The sequence below is a fragment of the Homalodisca vitripennis genome, unplaced genomic scaffold, assembly GCF_021130785.1.
Source record: "Homalodisca vitripennis isolate AUS2020 unplaced genomic scaffold, UT_GWSS_2.1 ScUCBcl_6124;HRSCAF=13193, whole genome shotgun sequence".
Lineage (NCBI taxonomy): Eukaryota > Metazoa > Arthropoda > Insecta > Hemiptera > Cicadellidae > Homalodisca > Homalodisca vitripennis.
Genome location: NW_025782229.1, coordinates 11,482 through 33,396, shown reverse-complemented (window position 1 = coordinate 33,396; position 21,915 = coordinate 11,482). Strand labels below are relative to the sequence as shown.

Genomic DNA, 21,915 nt, shown 5'->3' with positions numbered 1-21,915 from the left:
ATCATTGAAAATTTATAATAAGTTGTCTCAGTTAGTAAATAAATATTCAAGAAATGTTTTTTGTAATAGGCTCTATAGTTGGCTTATAGCCAATCCTTTTTATTCAATTGAAGAATTTTTTGCTGTACCTTGTATTAGTTTTTAACCAAAAATACTTTATGTAATTTTTTATTTTGTAATACTTTATGGTAAATTAGTTTATATACACTAACATTTTGATTAGTAAACTAAGTTTGACTTGGCTACTGGCTGTACTTTGACTTTGTCGATGAATGTAAAAATTTTGTATGGCAATAAAATATTATTATTATTATTGTTTGGCTAATTCTATTATCACTACCGCCATACAGCTAGGCCATATCGTAGCTGGGTTTAAAAAATAGAGAAAAGGACTGATCTAACTGTTTCATGTTGCTGAGTGATTTTATTTGTTTTATCATAAATATACTTGTATTCAGTTTTTTAAGAGTATCAATGTATTGTGATCCAGTTCTTATAGTTATCTTTAATCAGGCCCAGAAACTTAACTTGTGTCTCCATTTGTATGTGTCAGGAATAATTTGAAATTCAGATCTTCATCTTTCAAACGCTATCTGGTTGGTTTTGTAACGAAGTCATTTCCATTGCAGTATCGATAGGCAATGTTTAAGATTATATAGGATGATACTGCTAAGTATATGTTGATGATAGTCCACACAATAATAGATTTAGTCATTATGGAATGCAGAATTCACCCACATACTGAGGCATGTTATGTAAAAATTAAATTAAGAGTGCTGGTTGTAGCACTGTTCTTTGGGGCACTCCCATTTGAACTGGGAAGAGGCTTAAATACAGGATACTAATTCAGTGATTTTTCTATGAGTGGAATTCAATTTTAATAGTTGTTGTTGGCCATCCACATATTTTTCAAACAATTTCTCTGTAGATTTATAAACTCCTATATGTATCCATTTATGAAGCATTTCATGACTTGAGCAGTCAAAAGCTATACTTAGAACAAATGAAAGTTCAGTTACCTTGAACGCTGCTGTAGTTGTTGATTTTCCAGTGGTGAAGCCAAGTTGGCCATCATTTAGCATGCTGTTTGTGGTAATTCTTTGATCCACTTCCATTATCTATAAACCTTCCTCAAAATATCAAGGCCAGATTTTTCTGAAATTACCTGATTAAATTAAGAATATTACAAAAAAATAAGTTTTGAAAAACATCTAGTGGACTATCTTGTTTAAGATTATTTCTGATATTTCTACCAACAAATTCCAAGCATCTTTATTAGCACTGAACAAATAATTGTGCCTTTAATAATTATTTTCTTACAATTGAGTAAAACTACCAGGTGCAGACTTTTTTTAACCATGGTTTATAGTTATTTGTTCTCCTCTTCTTGTTCAATGTTCAGGTTACATGATTGTAAATAATTTTTCAGAGAGTCAGGTTTATCTGTGAGCCTTTCTTTGTTCATTGGCTGGAGAAGTTTTATTGAATAATATTGTCACAGTCAATAATAGTGTGGGACATAACACTTGATGTTGCAGTCACCCAATTCACCAACAATGCCACAAGATCCTATCCAGAAAATAACCAGCATGTACCCAGAGGATCCGCGGGCCCCATTTTATGACCCAACAGGCCAAAATATGCTGCCTCTGGCACGTCTCTATGTGACTCTGGATCATCTCATCCCTCGTTCCTGCAGTGACAAGACTGAGGATGAGCTGCTGGAAAAGGTCACTGTCAGTGAAAACTCGGAAGATTCCAATCGAAGTGAGTGTGTTTACGTGGTATTTAAATTTGTTTAACCACTTCTAAATTAACTGGTATTAGAAACATGAAACATAAGGTTAAAATCACAGCAAGTTAAACATATGAAGGGCATGACATATAGACATCAGCATTAAGCTGTTGACGAGTGCGCACAGCATTTGACGGCTATGACGGTCCATACTGAGTGCCTCATTGACCAGTGACAGACTTTTAGGGAGTAAAATAAAAAAGACTTTTAAACATTAGTAAACTTGTTTATTAAAGTTTAAATGTATATAAAAATACATTGTAGATTGTTTAAAAAGCAATAATATTGTTTTAAAACTTTGCTACTGTGTGTGATACTGCTCAAAACAAGGATATATACAAAGGGCGACCTCACATGTTTGAACATTCATAGCTGGTTTCTTTTCTTCTTTGTTCAGTTCGAGTGGTGTGTTTGCACACATAGCACTGATTGAGTAGTTTACGCTTCTTTGTGTCATTCTGGGGGAGTGGCCTTATAAAATGGCGACCTTGGAGGCGTAGCGGGTCTTGTGTCCCGCCTCCGTAAAATAGTTTTAAAAATTATCACCAGGTGCCACCACGATACAGGACTAGAAACACTGTACAGCAACACTATTAGGAACAACTGAAAAGTTCCAAAAATCTCCGCTAGACGTCACAGTAAGTCAGTGAGAACGAACTGACTGTCATTAGTCTGCAACGGAAAATGCCGTGCGTACTCATTTGGGTATGTTTTGCGGCACTCGTCAACAGGTTAAATACATCAAAGGTATATCATTGTATTATCTATGTTTTCTGTTTCTTAATCTGTCGCTTAAAAAAAAACAAAATATTTATTTAATTTTTTTAGTGGTAGATGGCATGGCCTTGTCAATATATTATGTTAATTTTTATTATTTTTTAAAATCATTCATTGTGTGTCCAACAGTAAAATTCTAACAAATAACCAAATGAGATGATAATAGTCAAAGACTGCTCTGTCTCATTTTACTTCATTTTACAATCAGGTATACCTACTTCTGCAAATATATTACTAATTTTTAGAATTGTTAAAAAGTATTTATTATAATGCTCACTGGTGTTCTCAAAAAATGCCCTAAGTAGTGACAAGATACTTCATGTCCAAACAAGTAATTACCTGCAGACTGTAGCGATTTTTCAGGCACAGTAGCGACTGTCGCCCTATTGATTGGTGTCTAATGAGTGTACTATGTTTCCAGAGGAGTGTGGAGTAACAGAGTACTCACCATGGTCTGTATGCTCTGTGACATGTGGAAAGGGCCTGCGTGTCCGGACACGCAGCTATGTACAGCCTGCAGTGGCACAACAGGCCAATTGTGACCGCCAGCTGGTTTCCAGAGAGATGTGTGTCGCTGAGGCTCCTCTCTGCCCGTTAGTATTCCTTTTATCTCTGTTATTAAAGAAATCAAAAACTATACAAAAATTTGTTCTTAATTGAAATTTACAATATGTCTTTATTCCATAATTATATAATAAATTGCATGGGAATATATTCAAAAGATTGATAAAATTCCTTGGTAACTTCTAGATTTTACGAAATTAAATTTTTTTGAAATAAATGAATTTTTAACAGGATGTAAACCACTGTGAGGTTTTAAGGGGTTCTGTTCATTAAGGTATTTATGAAATGAGAAAGACTACAGAATCAAACTCCTTTACAATACATAGGAGGAGACTATATTGTATTATTACATTGATTCTCACAATTGTTCATAGAAATTCATGAATAACAATAGATCGGAAGCTGTAAAGTAGCACCATTGTACTCTGTGCTTGATTTAGCTTACATACTCATAAAAGGATCAAACAGAGTAGATCGATTAATCTTTTTATAGCATAGTGCCTTAAATGATGTACAGAATTAAGATTGCAAGTTATGTAAATTATTTTAAATTTACAAAGTTTAATTATTGCAGATTAAAAAAAAGAGAGATTAACTTTTCATATAACATTTGGAAAACTGTTCTGTGAATAAATAAGTTGTTATCAAATTTAAGAGTGAAATAGGGAGAATAATACAAATAATAATAGTAATAAGTAATGAACAAAAGTAATTTTTCTTGTAAAAGTTAAAAACTAGTGCTATTAAGATATGCTTGCCTGTATTCAAAAAAATATTGATTTAAATACATTTAAGTTGTGTTCTAAACACTTTGGAAGCAACTAAGCAATACTTGCCCTAATGAAATGCTGAAAAATTTCATTTAATGTCCTGACACTATCCTTGTAGAGGGGATGAGGAAGAGGTGTCTCCAATTGATGACGAGTTTGTGTGCTGTGAGCGCTTGGGAGCCGTGGTCGGACTGTACAGCGACCTGTGGCGAGGGGCTGAGGATGCGGACTCGTCACTTTCTTAAGCGCATGGGCAGCAAGAAATGTCCTCATGTCGCAGTCGTAGAGAAGGAGCAGTGTATAGAGCCTCCTTGTACCTACGAGGAACTTGTGAGTTTATATAAGCATTTGTGGAGTATTGTTATAGCAATCACCATAACACACTGTGGACTTATGGACAACAAATGTGAACCCCTAACAAAAAGAACCACATAATGTCAGTAAAAACAAACCCCATAAAACCTCAATTAAATGAGCATATTGTTTTTTTTTACCTGAGGAATATACAATACTGTTGTGTTGTGTAGTTTATGTCATCCTGTTGGCTGTGTGCAGGGTTCTACTGACTATACTTTTGTCTACAACATTTTTTAAATGGTTATCACAATTGTATAGAAAATTCTCACTTTTGATTGTTATTTCTAATAAGGCCATTGAGAAAAGATACAATGTAGATTCTATAAATTCATCAATCGAATTATATCACAAAATGAAACTGTATCAGAAAAATATTGATGAGGTAAACTAATACTAATACGATTTAGGGTTTTAATTACCTGTAATGTAATGAATCGTGTATTAAGAATCAAGATTTTTATTGTCTTTAAACACTAAATGTGGGATGAGGAAGTAAAATTATGGTGCAATATATATAAGTCTGTTGTATTAGAATAAACCTAATAAAACCATAAATATAGATAAAAAGTTAATAACAATATCTAACATAAAAAGGCAATAATGAATTAAAATACTGTTTTACATAAAATCTCTAAAAATAAAACCGTATTATGTAAGTCACAAACATAATATATAATGAATAATAATTTATTCCATCAAAAATACAAGTTCAAATTACAAATTACATAAATGGAATTTACACTGCCACAGTTTCAAGTAGCGTGGCAGGGCAACAAAAATAAAAACATGAAAATAAAGTAAAATCGGTCCAGCTTGTGATTGTCCTTTGATAAGAGCAGCACTTCACTCCGTGCCGTCTGTGTTCCCTCGATTATCACAACATACTAACATTATGTCAATAGTTCATTTCTTATGTTTAATATGACATTTCTACAACTGGAACATGAAACCAAAATAAAAAATGGCCTTTAATAATAAATAACAGGTAACAAAATAGGTGGCTTAAAACAATGAAAACAGTAATTGTACGTAAAAACTTAAAGTACTGGTGTTGGCCAAATACTCATTCACGGAATAAAATTTGCCTAACCATTTATGATGTGAGGGTCGTTTTTCTTTCCAACTTTCGGTCTAACGCTATGATGGTCAGACAAGTGTCAAGTCTGCGGTGTGCGCAGTAAACCATTGGGCATCTTCCTCACTACAACATTAGTCACTACCGAGTCCAAGTAGCCAGTTAACATTGAGCTACAGTTGCTTGAACATGGCCACATCTACTGACACTCTCACCAAATTAAATTGAGTATTATTTGTTTTATGGAAGCAGAAGAGAATAATGCAGCGAAAATCCATCGGAGAATGTGCTGTGTTCAAACGTATTAAATAATTTCATTTTCATCACAATCTGAATGACTTTATTCTCGTTTTACTGAGATTCATTCAAGCATATATTTTTTGTTATAACATTACTTAAAAATTCTTTAACACTGGACTAGACAACAGTATATATTACAGGCTTAGAAGGGTCATTATGTTTAGTTCTTTGAAAATTGGCACACAAGATTCTCTTTCTGGAACATTTTTTTATTGCTCTTAATGCCTATTTTTACCATTTAAGGACTTTTTTTATGCAAATCCTATTCCCCATAAAGTAATTCCTTGTCTGAGTTGGGAATGGAAAAAAGCGTACTAAGTAAGAACTAGCATATCCAAAGTAACATGTTTCCTTAGTTTACGTAATAATTAAATAACTTACATCATTTCTTTTATAACTGTTCATATTATAAGAAACATGGCTAAATTGGATTTAATTATGTTTATATTTCTGTGTTATTCTATCATTAACATTAAAAATTCTTGTTGTTAATACAAACTGACTTTGTAAGATGGTGGGCAGCAGTATTCTGCTCCAGTTCCATATTTTATTATATTATGACAGTATGATATACAAGGGAGAGTTATTTAACAGTGTTCAACGGGGTTAAAATATTTATTATTACAACAGTTTTTAGATAAATACTATGTTTTATACAACCATGATAATTGTTACATTGATATGTAAGTTTTAAAATGACGTTCATTAAAAAAATTCAATATATGAAAATTTTAACATTTATCAAAACAATTATGGCAATCTCGTATGGAAAATTTAATTTATTTAGGTACCATTGACTGCAATTTGTAATCATTTTAACTTTATTGGTAGACTAAGCAGATACCTGCAGCTTTGTACGCAATGTCCTATTTTGAAAAACTGGGACATCATCGGCATATTCTTTTTAAATGACACTCTATACACTCCTGAGATAAGTGATAGTCACAGAGAGATATACCAGGTTTTGGGACCCTGAAATCGGAGCATGTTATTTCGGCCATCTGTAAACTTCCCCCACAATTCACAACACCATCACTCATACTGTTTTCTCATGATGTTTCTTAATCAAATAGTTTTGTAGAGAACAAAACACATGTAGTCAAACTAACCAATCCAATGCATGTGAAAATAAAGAGTTGATTTTAGCCAATAACTTTAAATATGCAGCTGTTCAAATCCTTAAAACACGCGGAAGAAACAGTTAGTAGAGCAGTAAAGGAAAATAAAATATTGTTTTAAATGTAAGCTTCAAAATATATGAAGGTATTTTCAACTGTTCTGTAAAATGTTTAAACAAGTTAAAATACAAAATCTCAAGATTAGTTGTTTTGTAAGAATGTCTCTCTTGACTGAGCCAGAATGAATATTTAAGATTTCAAATCTCTTGAGTTTGTCTCAAACGTACTTCATGTCCATAGGCATGTATATATAAATGGTAGTTTGTTTGCAGCCTGACCCTGAATGTCCCACAACAGAGTGGTCAGAATGGTCACCCTGTAGTGCACGATGTGGGCCTGGTCAGCGCGCCCGGTCACGCATACTGCTGGTGGACTCAGAGAACAAGGCCAAGTGTGCGGCTCGCAGGCAACTAGTACAACACCATCCCTGTACCGGCCGAGTTGACTGTGTCATCGACATGGCTACTGCTAAAGGTACAGTGTCAGTAGTTTATCTTGTACTTGAGGTGGTATCAGTTGTTCTGTTGCAGGTTAGACTCTAGCTAACCCTTGGTGGCTATTCTTTGTTAAGATTTTCAATTTTGTGCCCACTTAATCTTATGTAAAAGTATTTTTTTGAGACCTTAAGAAGGAGATAGATTCCAATCCTTGAAACATATTTTTGTATTTTTTGAACATACTATGGTATCAGATGTCAAGATTATACAAATAATAAAAATGATTTTACAAATAATGTACAATAATTTCTGTGTATCTACCTTACATTTACTAGAAGATTTTTCGGTAAGGGATATTTTAATAAGGCAGTGCACATATATATTGTAGTAGGTAGCTGTACTCCTGTCCAATGCATTATCATCTCCAATAATATTAATTTAGTGGAGCATAATCATCGCTGTCAGAGTTAGATTACACACTGTCATCACTAAATAGAAATCCTTTTAAGTGGTAATTATTTATAAAACCTATAGTCCCGATAAAACAAAAAATACTACTTGTTTTAAAATCCATACAAACTGAAAATAGTTAGAAATAACTATAAAAGAATATATTAAGTAAATAATTCTAATATGATTTTAAAATAAATTTACTATAGTAATTCTTTGTTTAAAGTTTTTTATTAATGATGGAAGGTCTGAAAGGATAATAGAATTATGGACATTTGCTCGTACAACATATGTTACATGTTTCATTGTACATATGTTATAAAATGTTTAACACAATGTTTCAGGGATTGAAATCTATCCTCAATATCCTCTTTATCAGGTGAGAAGATAATTAATACATAAGAGTTAGAACTTGTGGCAATGAACTGCCACTAAAGAAAAGAAAGAAAAAAAGAAGAGAAAGAAAAGGAATCAAATGTACCCAAAAACTGCTTGGAATTTAGACAGAAGAAAATGAACCGGGCATTGTCACTGCATATGATGCAGGTCATGAGCACATGTCACACCAGCACAGGTGACTTGCTGAGGCCTCACACCATATCATCTAAAACACTGAGACAGGAAGGTGATGGACATTATAACTGACCTTATATAGACAAACATAGTCCTAATGTTCTAATCCTGAAGACTTCCTTTCTGACATCATAAAATTTCCCAACAATTTTCCATATAAAAATATCTTTTTAACTGGATCATGAATCTGGCTTTACAGACTCTGAAGATCACAAAAGCTGATAACTATGAAACTTGATGACCATAGAGTAATGCTACAACAAAGTTTTGTTACCATGAACTTGCCTAAAACTACCACAAACTACCTTTAACCCAAGATTCAAGATATTTTATTGTCATTAAGCAATTTACATGCAATAGACAAAGTCATAGCAGAAATATTTAACCGTTTACCGTAAAACAATAAATATATAAAAAATACATAATATTGGCTCTATTACCTATAAAAAGAGGAATGCCACAAGGCTCTGTAATGGGCCCCAGTACTATTTGTATTATTTATTTCAGACCTCCTCATCGCATTGATCATGCAGTTATCTTGTTATTTATGCTGATGATTCAGTTCTTTTATCCAGCAAGAGATTAATAAAACAACTCATAATCAACACAGTTGAGTCAGCTTTGCCCAGCAATACTGTAAAAATAATGATGCGGTGTTCAATGAAGGTAAAGCAAAACAACTGACACTCAGAAGATACAAGGTTGCTGTTGTGGATTTCCTGGACTTGAGCAAATTCACTCAACGAAACATTTTGGAATCACCTTAGATGAAAAACTTAGCTGGAATAACCATCTTGATTAAATAAGCTATCAACTTGTAACAGATCAGCATCTCGTAGTTCAAATTTCAAATGAGTTTTAGGCAAATTGGCGGTTGGATATGTCAAATCAATTCTAGTAATGAAGAAATAAAGAAATTCCTATTTTATGAACAGCATTAACAAGATATTAAAATTTAAGCATTGTAGTTTGGGTCCGAGATTAAAAGTACAGGGACCAACTTTCGTTGTCCCCCGGCTCGGTCTCAGCATCGCTCTCTTTCCTTCATTGGCTTTCAAGGTTGAAGCAACTGACATGGATATATCAGCATACAGTGATAGTTAAATTCCTTTCAAAATCTATTTCTTTATAGTGATCCTAAAGTGAATAAAAATATATTTATTGAAGTGTATAATAAAACATTTATTGTGAGCATTTGTAACTCAGAGTTAATTATAAAAGGAAAATTGGTAGACTCTATAACCATGTGTATTCAGTTGAACGAAATAAAATTTATTTGAAAGTGGAATTAGTCTTAATATTCCAAAAATATATACCTCAGGTGGTGAGTAGAATAGGTGAATAATTCAAATCTTGCCCACATTTGAGACTTTTAAACACTATCTATCAAAAGCGAATACAAAATTAATAATGTAAACTTTGTGACATAGTGACAATTATAAACTTATTAGAACAAAGTGAAGCTATTAAATGTGACAAACAATGAATATATAACCAATCACACAGAAAACGTTAAGCTGTAACAATACCCCACACATAATCGACATACTTCAAGTGGTTACACTTATTTGTTAGCTCATAACTGATCATTGTTTATTGAAACAAGTTCAGTATTCTGTTTTCAAGAATAAAGCCTTTTGACACTGATTAATGAATAAAAATAAAAACTGCTTGACCAGAAGGGTTAAGCACATGAAACTTCTCTATTGGCTTTAAATATTAAAATTTAAATGGAAAGAACTGAGGTTATTTTATTTTATTTCATCAAATTTTGTTTATAATATTTTGAGCTTGACTCCAGTAAAACATATTAAATAGGTACTAGGAAAATGATGTCTGAGTTATTTAGCCTGATAGCTAAATTAAAACATTAAAAAATACAAAAGTAGAATCAAATATAAATTTGAATTGGGTTAAGGAGTTTTGATTTTGAGTTATTTTGTAAAATTTTTTGTAGTTTTTGTAGAGTTTTTGTAGTTTTAAAGCTTAATGATACTAAGCTTATCAGTGGATTGGGTTTTGAGAGTTCTTTTCCTAGGTCGGTGATAGTATTAATTTGGTGTTTGTGGAAATGTTTACAGATTTAATTTGTAAAGGCAGAAAATCTCATGGATTTACATTAAGCTAATCTGCCCCGCTAGACCAAAAGGCCGTATCTACAAAATATGGCAAACTGAGAAAATGGCCGTTTCACTTTTGCACACTTCCATTGTAAATTTCCTCATAATACATTGATCATCTGAATCTTCGGTTATGTTCAAACTAATGTACAGTATGAACATCTTATTAAAATTAGGTTTTATGCAACAAAAATCATTTTGTTCCTATTTTTTGAATCAGTTACTGTTTTTGTGCATGATTGTTTTACAAAGCCAAAAGACCGTATATACACATACCTTCTTTTGGCTATGTATTCCACTTTATGGCAATATTTAAAAACCGTATCTGCTGCCTAATCTTTTCTTGGGAGCATAAAGCTATATCACTTCAGTCTGACAAAGAATAAATTTTTATCAATTAATTCTAACTACAGTACCACTATTTATAACCAAATAACTGTAAATTATAATTTTATTCAGAAATTATAATTTTAACTAAGCAATTCAAAAACACACATACACTATCTAATCATTCAATCGGGTTTCTCTATAAACTGGGGTAAAATAATAAACAAAAATGAAATGATATTATAGTTTTATTTTAAAAATATTACAAAAGTAATAATTATTAGATTGAACATTACTTATGAACTATGTTAAAACCAATGTTACAAAATTACTATTCATCAGGTTCAGTTATGAGATCTGAGCAATCACTTGTTGGCATTTCATTCCAAAATTCCCTTCTATTGTGAGGCATGAGTGGGACCAACTTCTTTAAAATGTCGGCCTTTTTTAGTTTAAGAATACCCCTGGGGCCATTTCTTTTCAGAGGTTGAGGAATCTTTGTTTTTTTAAGAATTGACTGTTTTAAAAAAATTCAAAGAAATATTATCTGAGGAAAATGAAGTTTTATATTTTAAATTCATTTCACCTCTTTCAAAAGAAACTTGAACCATGTTAGCTAAATATGGCCTCGGATTTGCTTTATTTATTTTACTTGAGGATGAATAATCAAACTCAAGAAAAAAATCATCAAAATTCATGTCTACAACAGTTACCTTTTTTGAGTTGCTGTTTTGGACAGCTTCATGGAAGTCTTTGAAGTCATAGACTTTACCTTTCAACCGCAGTTGCTTAGAAACCTGGTGATGAAAGCTGTCGGCAGACATAAATGTGTGACCGGATTCTAAGTAATTGAAAACTATCTCTGAAGCTGCGATTTCACCACTATTTATGACGTAGACCATGAAAGAAAACAATCCCCAGTTTTTATTTTGTGCAGCACAGTTATCCATCCACAAGATAACCTTTTCAGCATCCCTATTTAAAGTGAGGAACTTGTAGATTGTGCTGCAAATATCTTCTTTTTTTCGCCCTGATATAGCTTCATGCCAAATACATGCAATTGGCTGTATGTCGGATTGCCCGTCACCAACTGGAACAAAAGATTCGTTCAAGACGATGATTCGCCTAGTGAACAAACATTCCTTAAATTCCTCCATCTGAGGAAGCATCAGTACTTTTTGTAAGTCCATTGAATAAATAACAGTTTTTTTCAGTGCTATATTCATCTATTTTAGTTTTATCTACAGACTCAATGTACAATTTTCGTGCTTCTTCATATCTCATCTTATGGCTTAAATATTTTTTACATTCATCGCATGACTCATTAGGAATTTTAGAATGATCCAAATTATGCTTCTCAAAAATTTCACACTTTTCACATTCTTCATGTCCGAGTTTCGTAAAAGAAATATTTTGTTCCGATAAAACTGAGCGGTACAACTCGTAGGAAATTTTTTTTTCTGGGTATGTTAGTATGAAATCATCGTGCATTAGTTTAACGTTTACATCAGTTGGTAAGTACCCTTCTTGAGTGGAGCATGTTCTCGACGATAATGATGAACACATGGGTTGAATTTCATGATGTGGTCAACGATGCAAGCTCTGTTAATTTTGTTGTGAGGTTCATGTCTGCCCCTCCGATCAATTTTTGGAGTAATGTCGTCAATAGCCTGATTCAAAATATTAAACACAGTTGTGTCATTATTTTTCGAATATCCAAGGGTGGCCAGAAAAAATGTTTTGCAAACATGTTTGATTTCTCCTTCATCGTCTGTAAAGGTATAAAAGAAAGACTTATTTCTTCTAGACTCAACTCCATCAGCAACTGTTCTCCTTGCCACTTTTTTCCTTGTCACACAACTTAAAATAAACATTTTTCTGTCTGAGTCATCTAGTGACCAAAACTGTTCATAAATACTTTTTCGCCTCTCTTCTGTAATTTTTTGAATACATTTCATCTTGCATCGGTTTACATCACATGCTGGTTTTATGCCGTGCTTTTCTTTTAGTCCGTAACTGTTTTGATGAGCGTGTCTCTTTTTCTTTTGGTGCAGATCTTTTTCTTGGTTGTCCCTTCTTGGTAAAACCCTTGTCCTTGGCACTTTCATTCTCTTCATTTTGATTCAGATCTTGTTCATGTGTCATTTCTACTACAACTGTAGTATCTTCTGTTAAATCAAGAGGGAGGGTATTTTCATTCAGATTAATGACCATGAAAAGTGTTTCTTCTTCAGTACTAGTTGAGGGATTAGTTGGTGTAATTTCAGTCACAGGAAGGCCTACTTCCAGCAATTCATGATGAGATTCCTCAGCAAAAATGTCTTCCTGTAAAATAACGTTCAAATTATAATATAAGTTAATAGGCTTATATATAATAGGCTATTAAGTATATGGTCAATTATATAGTTTCATCGTTAAATATTTTTTTTTAAATTTTTATCAGTCATTTCAAGAAAATCAATAAATTCTAACCTTTTTACATTAATTTAGCAACGGTTAACTCTTACCTGACAGTTGGAAACTGAAGAAGAACCTTCAGGTAAGCATTGTGAAACATGGGAAATGTAAACACATCTGGAAAAGGATCGCTGGCAATTTTCACATGTGTAGACCATATTAAATACTGTTCAATTACTTAATATTAATTATATTATAACTTGATATCAAAATATATCCACAGTTAAGAAGATAACTTTATACTAAAAACTAAACAGCACACCTCACTCTTTGCTTATATCACAAGACATAACCTCAATCTGCAGCAGTTGTTCCTTGTACAGTCTATTTTCTTGCTTCAAACAGCTGTTTTCTACACAGTATTCTTTATTTCAACTGTTATAAAAAAACGTAAGTACAACATCACAAAGAGTATACTAAGCCAGAAAACAGTAACTGGTAAATCCTAAGCCAGACAACCGTAACTGCATTGCAGATACGGGTTTTTGGCTAAGTACTTGTAGATACAGCCTTTTGCTTTAGTATTAGGTTATTTTCACAGTAGATACGGCTTTTCACTATCATTATATCTCTGAAACTGTAGCAGATACAGCCTTCTGGTTTGGCTTTTTGGAATCCTCATGGTTTAAAACATTAGAATCAATATTTAACTCAATATGTGAAATTTCTGTAGATACGGCCTTTTGGCTTGGGAGGGCAGTAATGTCATGATATAAAATTAGTGAAATACTGTCTGCTGGATTTTCTATACTTAAACTGAAACATTAAACAATCCTGTTTTTTATCTTGAATTTTTTTTTCAGTGTACCGAATTCCCCCAAGCTGAAATTATTTTGACTGCAATTAGTGTTACATGTTCTTTTCATTTTATATTGCTGTCCACCATATACTCAGAAACTTTACCAATGATAAGATGGGAACATTTATTAAATTCAGGTAGATGTTTATCAGAGACTGTTAATGTGGCATCATCAGCAAATGTGGAGTCAATGAGGTGTCAATGAGAAAACCCATGGAAGATCATTCACATATGCAAGAAACAAGTTCGGTTCCAACACTTACCGTGAGGCACACCATTATCATTAATTGCCCAAGAAGAGTAGAAACCCATCTCATCCCCATTTTCAAAGACAACTCTCAAAAATACACGAGTGAAGCCGATGCATAACATTTCCACAGTACCATAATGTAAAATTTTCTTAAGAAGGATTTTATGATTAACAATATAGAATATTTTGGAAAGATTGAAAATCACAGATGCTACATGATTTCTTCTCTCAAGTGACTTTAAAAATTGTTCAATAGATATATGGTACAGTATATTCAATAAATGGTTTTACACACATTTTTTATGACAGCCACAAAACTCAACTCTGGTGAAACCATAGCAGACTTCTACTATAAGCAAACTAAAAAATTAAAACTGGAAAATGTAAAACAAAAATCGCTACATCCTCCACCACCTCTGAACAGTATTTTAAACCCTGAAACAAACAGACAATTACCATCCCCTGAAAACTCTAAATACACCACACTACCAAATAACAGCCCTTTTTTAGAAGCGGGCCTGAAGGGAAAAGAACACACATAACAATAGCTACACCAACAGAACAAAACACAAATCTTAATCAATTCACTCTCCTTCACCAGAATATTAACTGGCTGTCAAACAAAATTGAAAGGCTAAATCATTTTTTAAGCCACAATAAACCAGACTTTATTATATTGACAGATCATGGACTTAATCAAGAAAAACTAGAAAGAACAAACATAGAAGGCTACTCTCTCGTTGGAGGCTTTACGAGAAAGAACCACATTAAGGGAGGAGTAGCAGGCTATGTTAAACAAGACCTACAAAAATTTGTAAAACTACTAGAAACCAGCTCAGATGAAACTGAACTTATCTGTGAGTCAGCCCTTTTCGAAATCAAACTTAGAAAGGAAACAATAAATGTCCTTGGGGTCTACAGACCGCCAAGCACAAAGATAGACAATGCCATCGATATACTATTAAATGTACTGGACAAAGCACTTAGCACATACAAAAAAATCATAGTCATGGGTGATATTAATGCCGACAATCTGCAGGAGAACAGCGATAACACTAAATTAAAAGAACTTCTCGCTGCATTTGACTTGGTAAGGATGCAGCTCCCACCCACAAGAATCACCCATGAAACTTCAAAATCAATAGACTGGGTGTGCACTAACATAAACCCAGAATTAGTAAAAACATCAGTAATCCAAAGCGGCCTCTCTGACCACACAGCACAATTAACCACACTAACCATAGTAAAACACTGTCCCACCAAAATTAAAACAAAGAAGAGAAATTTCAACAAAAAATCAATAGAAAACTTCAAATAAACTCTAGCCAAACAAAAATGGGATGCTGTGTACCACTCCAACAACACTGACACAGCTTACAACATATTCCACAATATCATCCAAGCAACCCTTGACAACACCTGCCCACTGAAGACCTTCAAAAATAAACATAACAAAACCCAGACCTGGGACATTGAATGCACAAGACTCAAGGAACAGTACATCCGAGCCCTAGAAAAAGAGCAGTGCACAGGCCGAATAGAAGACAAAAACTGAGACAATAGCCAGGAAAAAGGACTACGACTTAAAGCTCAAAAAGGTCAAAAAAGAGTCGGTAGCAGCATATATATAAGTAACTCCGAAAATAAGCCCTATGGCAAATAATAAACAAAGATAAGACAGCCAGACACAAATCGAACAACCAAATATACCTTCAAATCAATGGAAAAATACTTCACAACCCTGCAGAAGTATCAGACTGCTTTAACAAATTTTTTCTCCTCAATAGCACAAAGAACTCTCCAAAACAGCCACTTAAATGCCACAAATACTACAAGCCAAAATCCCCCGCCACTCACTAACAACACTTTTCAGTTCGAACCAACAACAAAAGAAGAAGTGGAGAAAACAATAGACTCCATGAAAACAAAAACCTCATCTGGCCTAGATAACATCTCATCAAAACTAGCAAAAATCTGTAAAGAAGAAATTTCTGATCCCCTAACACACATCATAAACATATCCTTACAACAAGGGATTTACCCTGAAAAACTAAAAACAGCAAAAGTATACCCGAAATACAAAAAAGGACCAACCACCGACATGACTAGCTACCGACCAATATCACTCATATCCACCTTCTCCAAAATTATTGAAAAAATAGTACTGGAAAGACTTTTACAATATCTTGAGCACAATAGCCTACTAACTAAACATCAGCATGGTTTCATGAAAGGACGATCCACAACCACAGCCCTAATTCAACTTATAGAGCATGTCATAGACAAACTGGAAGAGGGCCACACTGCTACTAGTTTATTCTTAGACTTTACAAAAGCATTTGACTGCTTAAATCATAAACGCCTTCTTCAAAAACTAAAAAGCATGGGTGTAAAAGATAAAACTGCAGACTGGTTCTGGAACTACCTAAAAAACAGGAAACAACTGGTGGAAATCCAATACACTAAAAACAATTTATTAGAAAAAGTTCAGTCAAAAACTGCCGACATGCAGATGGGAGTGCCACAAGGATCAGTGCTGGGCCCGGTCCTGTTCCTACTGCTTACAAACGACCTACCCGACTACCTAGAGCGCATCTGTCACACAACCATGTACGCAGATGACACTGTCATAACAATATCTAACAAAAACCACGCAACACCTTGCCAGAAGTGTAAGCAGCGCCCTAATCACAACAAAACAATACTGCATCTCGAACAACTTAGTGCTAAACGACAATAAAACTGTTCAAATAAACTTCTCCACCAGGCAAAAAAATACACATCTTCCAATCACTGACCTAGAAACAAAAAACCAAACAAATCACCATGGTATATTAATTGATGAACATATAACCTGGAAAGCACACACTGAACAGCTTTGCAAAAAATTAAGCACCAGCATATTTGTAATACGCAGAATTAAACAGATTAGCAGTAAAGACGCAGCTAAAACCGCCTACTTTTCACTATTTGAGACACATCTCAGATACGGTATAGCACTATGGGGAGGAACAGCTAACTGCAACATGGAGAAGATCCTCAGGCAGCAAAAACTAGCAATAAGAGCTCTAGAAGGACTCCAATACCAAGAAAGCTGCCGGGAAGCATTTAGAAAATTGAAGATCCTCACAGTAGTAAACTTGTACATCCTAGAAGGACTCCAATACCAAGAAAGCTGCCGGGAAGCATTTAGAAAATTGAAGATCCTCACAGTAGTAAACTTGTACATCCTAGAAGTAATTCTGCATGCGGTACACTCAAGAAAAACTAGAAACAGAGACCTTCACCAGTATCACACACGCCATGTCCTTGACTTCACACTGCCTGTGCACCACCTGAGCCTCACAGCCAGGAAACCATCATATAAGGGAGCAGCCTACTTCAATAAACTTCCAGAATCCCTAAAGAATGAACCACCCAAACGTTTAAAAAAAGCATTAACTGCCTGGCTACAAGAGAGACCCTTTTACTCAGAAAGTGAATTTTTAAACTTGTAACTTAGATTAAGCTATGTAATTTTTATACAACCATGAAATCTGTACCAATGACGCATGTACTGTTCTCAACGAACATGTCAATAAAGTGTATTGTCTATTGTCTATTGTCAGTTATATCAGAATTAGAATGTTGAAAATAATGTAATGTATTGTGTGTTGTAGCTACCTGCATGATGGATGCTGAGATAGGTCAGTGTCGGGGCTACTTCCAGAGATGGTTCTTCAGCACGATGAAGGCAATGTGTGTACCGTTTGTGTACAGTGGATGTCGAGGCAACCGTAACAACTTCCTTACAGAGCAGGACTGCCACCGCACCTGCTCTGCCGTCAGGGGTCAGTTTCATCATCTATCTACTACTTTTCTTCCATATATATACCATAGGAGTTCTAATCTTAAAATTTGAATTTTCGTATTAAAAGTAATTATTCAGTTTGGCACCAACCCAAACAAATTGATAAATTTTGATCAAATAATGGCATGAAGATATAGTTGATAAATACTTAAGTATAGTCGGTTTATTTTTCATATTAAAATATCATTACCAAAATACCATAATCTTTTTGAAAATACTTGACATTTTGACTTTTTTTATGTTGAAGTACATAAGAAAGACCCACAAACTCCGATATCAAGTCAAAATCATTGTGCCATTGCAATACACTGTGATTTTTATTCAGACAGAGCTATTTCTTTAAGCTTTGACAAGAGACGCTGCTTCTAGATTGTTTAGAATATGATTAATTGTTAAATAAATCTTAAAATCAGCAATTGTCTGGATGTGTAATAACCGTGTCAGCAGAATCCAATTCCGAACATGCTTCTCTATTCTTCTCATTTATTTTGACTGCTTAAACATCAGAAAAAGCCAATGTATTGAATAATAAACAGTTCATAACACTCCAATTCTGTCTCTAGTGCACTCACCAAACATAACTGGTGAGACATAAAGAAGACCATATCCTCTATTAAAAGTAGACATCAGTTGGAATAGATGGTGTAGGTCCTTAAAGCGTCTTGTAATTAGATTGAATGTACTCTGTCCCTTTATAAGAAGGAAAGTTTCTATTTCAGCTCGAGTTGACTAAAAGTATAAAGTACTTTCTATATAAGAACAAGGTAGTACTTCTGATGAAGTTGGTAACTACATCCTGACACCTCATTATCAATCTTCTCAAGGCAATTGAGAAGGTAAATTTGTCTAAACTCATAAACCATCTTTCTGACCATGACCTATATCAGCATTGCTTTATAAAAATCAGTTCCGATAAACCTAAAATAGTTTATAATTAACTGATCAACTAATTTGGAACACAAGAAAATGGTAATCCTACCATCTTTTAGCTAGATGTTTAATTGCCTTATGCATATTCAACATTTACAGAAATTAGAAGCAGTTGGTATCAGTGGAATACAACCAAGTAGTAATATATCAGTCAGAGAGCTCAGGTTGAATTAACACAAGTAAAAAGGACATTAACTCAATCTGTGAAGTCCAAACCTCCCCAAATATTAAAAGATGTACTATGTGGGTCTATTCTGCATCCTGTTTTCTTTTCCTTGTATACAAACTATCTTCATGGTTATTTGGATATTTTGTAACAAACAACAAATTTTGGTGTATTTTGACTTGGGTTTCTAAATAAATATCGTGGTATTTATAAAGGATAAGTAATGACTGAACTTTACTACAATAAACAGATGCCCTGCTGGAGGGAGATCGGCCTGCCAATGTGTCCTTGCCACTTGTGAGAGCGATCACTGGACCTCCTGTAGACTGCGTAATGTCACCCTGGTCACAGTTCACCTCCTGCTCTGTCACATGTGGCACAGGCTTCCGGGAAAAAACTCGAACCGTTTTGGTAAGCTATACATTGTTAGGACAGTTGTAAGACTAAAACAGCCGGTGCAGATAATAGTTTAGTTATTTGCTTTTTAATAAATCGCCGATTGGTGTATTACAGGTAAGATATGTGAAATACTGTTTAGCCATAAAAAATATAGATAAATTATCTAAGCTTCAACATGTTCATATAGTATTCTATTTAAACCAAATGTTTCATTGAACACTCATACTATATTATATTTCAAAATGGATATTAAAACATTGTTTTGAGATAAAAAGCACATGCCTGAAATCTTGTATATCACTAAAAGTATACAATACACAAATCCATTATGTTTTGTCTGTTTCATACTAAAACAAAATAGACCTTTGTTATTGATGATGGAAGGTTTGACAGTATAGCAGGATATCGGACATTTGCCATCGTTATGGTTACAAAAGGTATAACACGACATTTCGAGGATTGGAATCTATCCTCTTCGTCAGGTGGGGGAGGTATTAGTACATACAAAAATAAAGAACATAAAGAAGAAAAGAAAGGAAAGAAATGGGTTCAAACATACCCAAAATTTGTATTTATGCAAATATTAGAAATCATGTTATCCTATCAAAATATCTGTGAATACTGTAATATTGATTACACTTCATGTTGGATTGATTAGTTTCAAAATTGTATATACCAAATCAAGTAGAAAATTAATAATCTATAAGTTCTTTGCTAAAAGGTAAATATTGATTATGAATTATTTGAAAAATAGCAGAATTTTAAACTTTACCATTGTTATATATTACAAAAACTAAACATTTAGCAGTAAATTTCTAGTAATTTCATAAATAAACTTCTCAAATAAATAAATAACGTTAAAAAAATTATACAACATCTAATACTCAGAAAAACTGTACATATATATACAGGGTGTAAAAAAGTCCTGCACAGGCTTGATAATTACCGAACGATTACATCATAAAGCAAAAATATTTGGTACATCATTACTGCACCTATAAATCTACTTTTTTAAGTAACTACCATTTTTTCCATGTCAGGGGGATGGCCCGCAAAGTGTCAGAAGAAAATCTTAAAGAGAGCATAGGTTGAGTAGAACATAAAATTAAAGGTCTTTATTGGTAGAGTACAATGCCACAAATCTGACCTCAAAGCGTTCACTCTTTAAAAAAATACGCTGGTTTAAAGTTTGAAACATTTACAATGTAGGTCCTGTTCTAGATGGTTTAATAATATTGACTTGGCTCAAGTTGTGAAAATTAAACTTAGTAAATGAATACTGGACTTATGAAATAGTTTTAAGGTAGTTAGTAACTTCACATCCAATGGAGGATGGTCTACAAGTTCTGCAAAATCATTTAACGCAATAATAGCTCAAGATGTACATCTTTTTAAAATGTAATGTAAGATGTACATGAAGTAAAGTCCAAAGCACAACCTAAAAATAAGAACTTTCTATTATAATAACTAATACCAGGTTTTCCCTTTAAATATTCATATCTCCTAAACAACTCCTTTATAACAATGTACATCTTGAGCTATGCTTACGTAATATTTTGTTGCCAAACTCCTTGTAGACCATCCTCCATTAGATCTGAGGAGTCACTAACTAACTTAAAAACTATTTCTTAAGTCTAATATTCATTTACTAAGTTTAACTTTCGTAACTTGACTTGAGATTTATAGGTGCAGTAATGATATACCAAGTTTTATTGCTTTACCTGCAATCGTTCAGGAATTATCAAGCCTATGTGGGACTTTTTTACACACTGTATATGTACAGTTCAAAGTATTTAATAAATATTAAAAAATTCTGTTCACTAAATACATAGACATTTATATTCATACTTTTTCATATTTTTTAACTGGACTAATTTGACATAAATGTGAGGGACTATTTTTTTTTAATTAACTGTTTAAAAATGTAATATATTTCATAATTTCAGGTGGAACCAAAGAACGGTGGCCAAGCGTGTCCTCGCACAGTGACTAGACGCAGGCGTTGTCATATCCCTCCAGAGTATTGCCACTGAGTGGGTCACTTCTCTACTGTATTAATTTAGCATGTTCTTTTAGGAAGGAAAAATTAAATTCATTCAATCAATTTTGTATCATTTGCCTATTTTTTAATTGATTTAGAACTAAGTTTAGTTGTTAATGTTCAGATAAAAATATTATTTAAAGAGATTGAAACACAATAGACTTGTTTTAAGATATATTTGTTTAAACCCTTTAAGTTCCAGTTATATTGCATTGGTATATGCGAAAATGCCAGGCTGTTTTTTACTTTGCATAATCTAAAAATCTTCAAATTAAATCTAGTCTAAGTTGATATTAGTAT

General features: G+C 33.4%; 1 protein-coding gene across 2 annotated transcripts; it reads left to right on the top strand.

The window, feature by feature from the left end:
* Nucleotides 1-1,507: 1,507 nt before the first annotated feature.
* Nucleotides 1,508-21,660, top strand: LOC124373662 (spondin-1-like). Of its 2 annotated transcripts, none has more exons than XM_046832015.1 (7): nucleotides 1,508-1,767; nucleotides 2,994-3,165; nucleotides 4,035-4,236; nucleotides 7,089-7,290; nucleotides 17,889-18,059; nucleotides 19,426-19,586; nucleotides 21,521-21,660. In XM_046832015.1, exons 1-7 carry the CDS (start codon nucleotides 1,530-1,532, stop codon nucleotides 21,605-21,607), a joined length of 1,233 nt encoding a protein of 410 aa, XP_046687971.1. In that variant the 5' UTR covers nucleotides 1,508-1,529; the 3' UTR covers nucleotides 21,608-21,660. The 2 variants fall into 2 exon arrangements, with proteins under 2 accessions (XP_046687971.1, XP_046687970.1); XM_046832014.1 differs by having other exon boundaries at nucleotides 1,636-1,767; nucleotides 4,025-4,236.
* The last annotated feature ends 255 nt before the right edge of the window (nucleotides 21,661-21,915 follow it).

Bases quoted from the DNA above. Each gene is read 5' to 3' on its own strand.
- LOC124373662 (XM_046832015.1), top strand. From the start codon at position 1,530: ATGTTGCAGTCACCCAATTCACCAACAATGCCACAAGATCCTATCCAG. The intron at 3,166-4,034 runs GTTAGTATTCCT...AGAGGGGATGAG, and splicing joins GCTGAGGCTCCTCTCTGCCC to GAAGAGGTGTCTCCAATTGA. The intron at 7,291-17,888 runs GTACAGTGTCAG...TGTGTGTTGTAG, and splicing joins CGACATGGCTACTGCTAAAG to CTACCTGCATGATGGATGCT.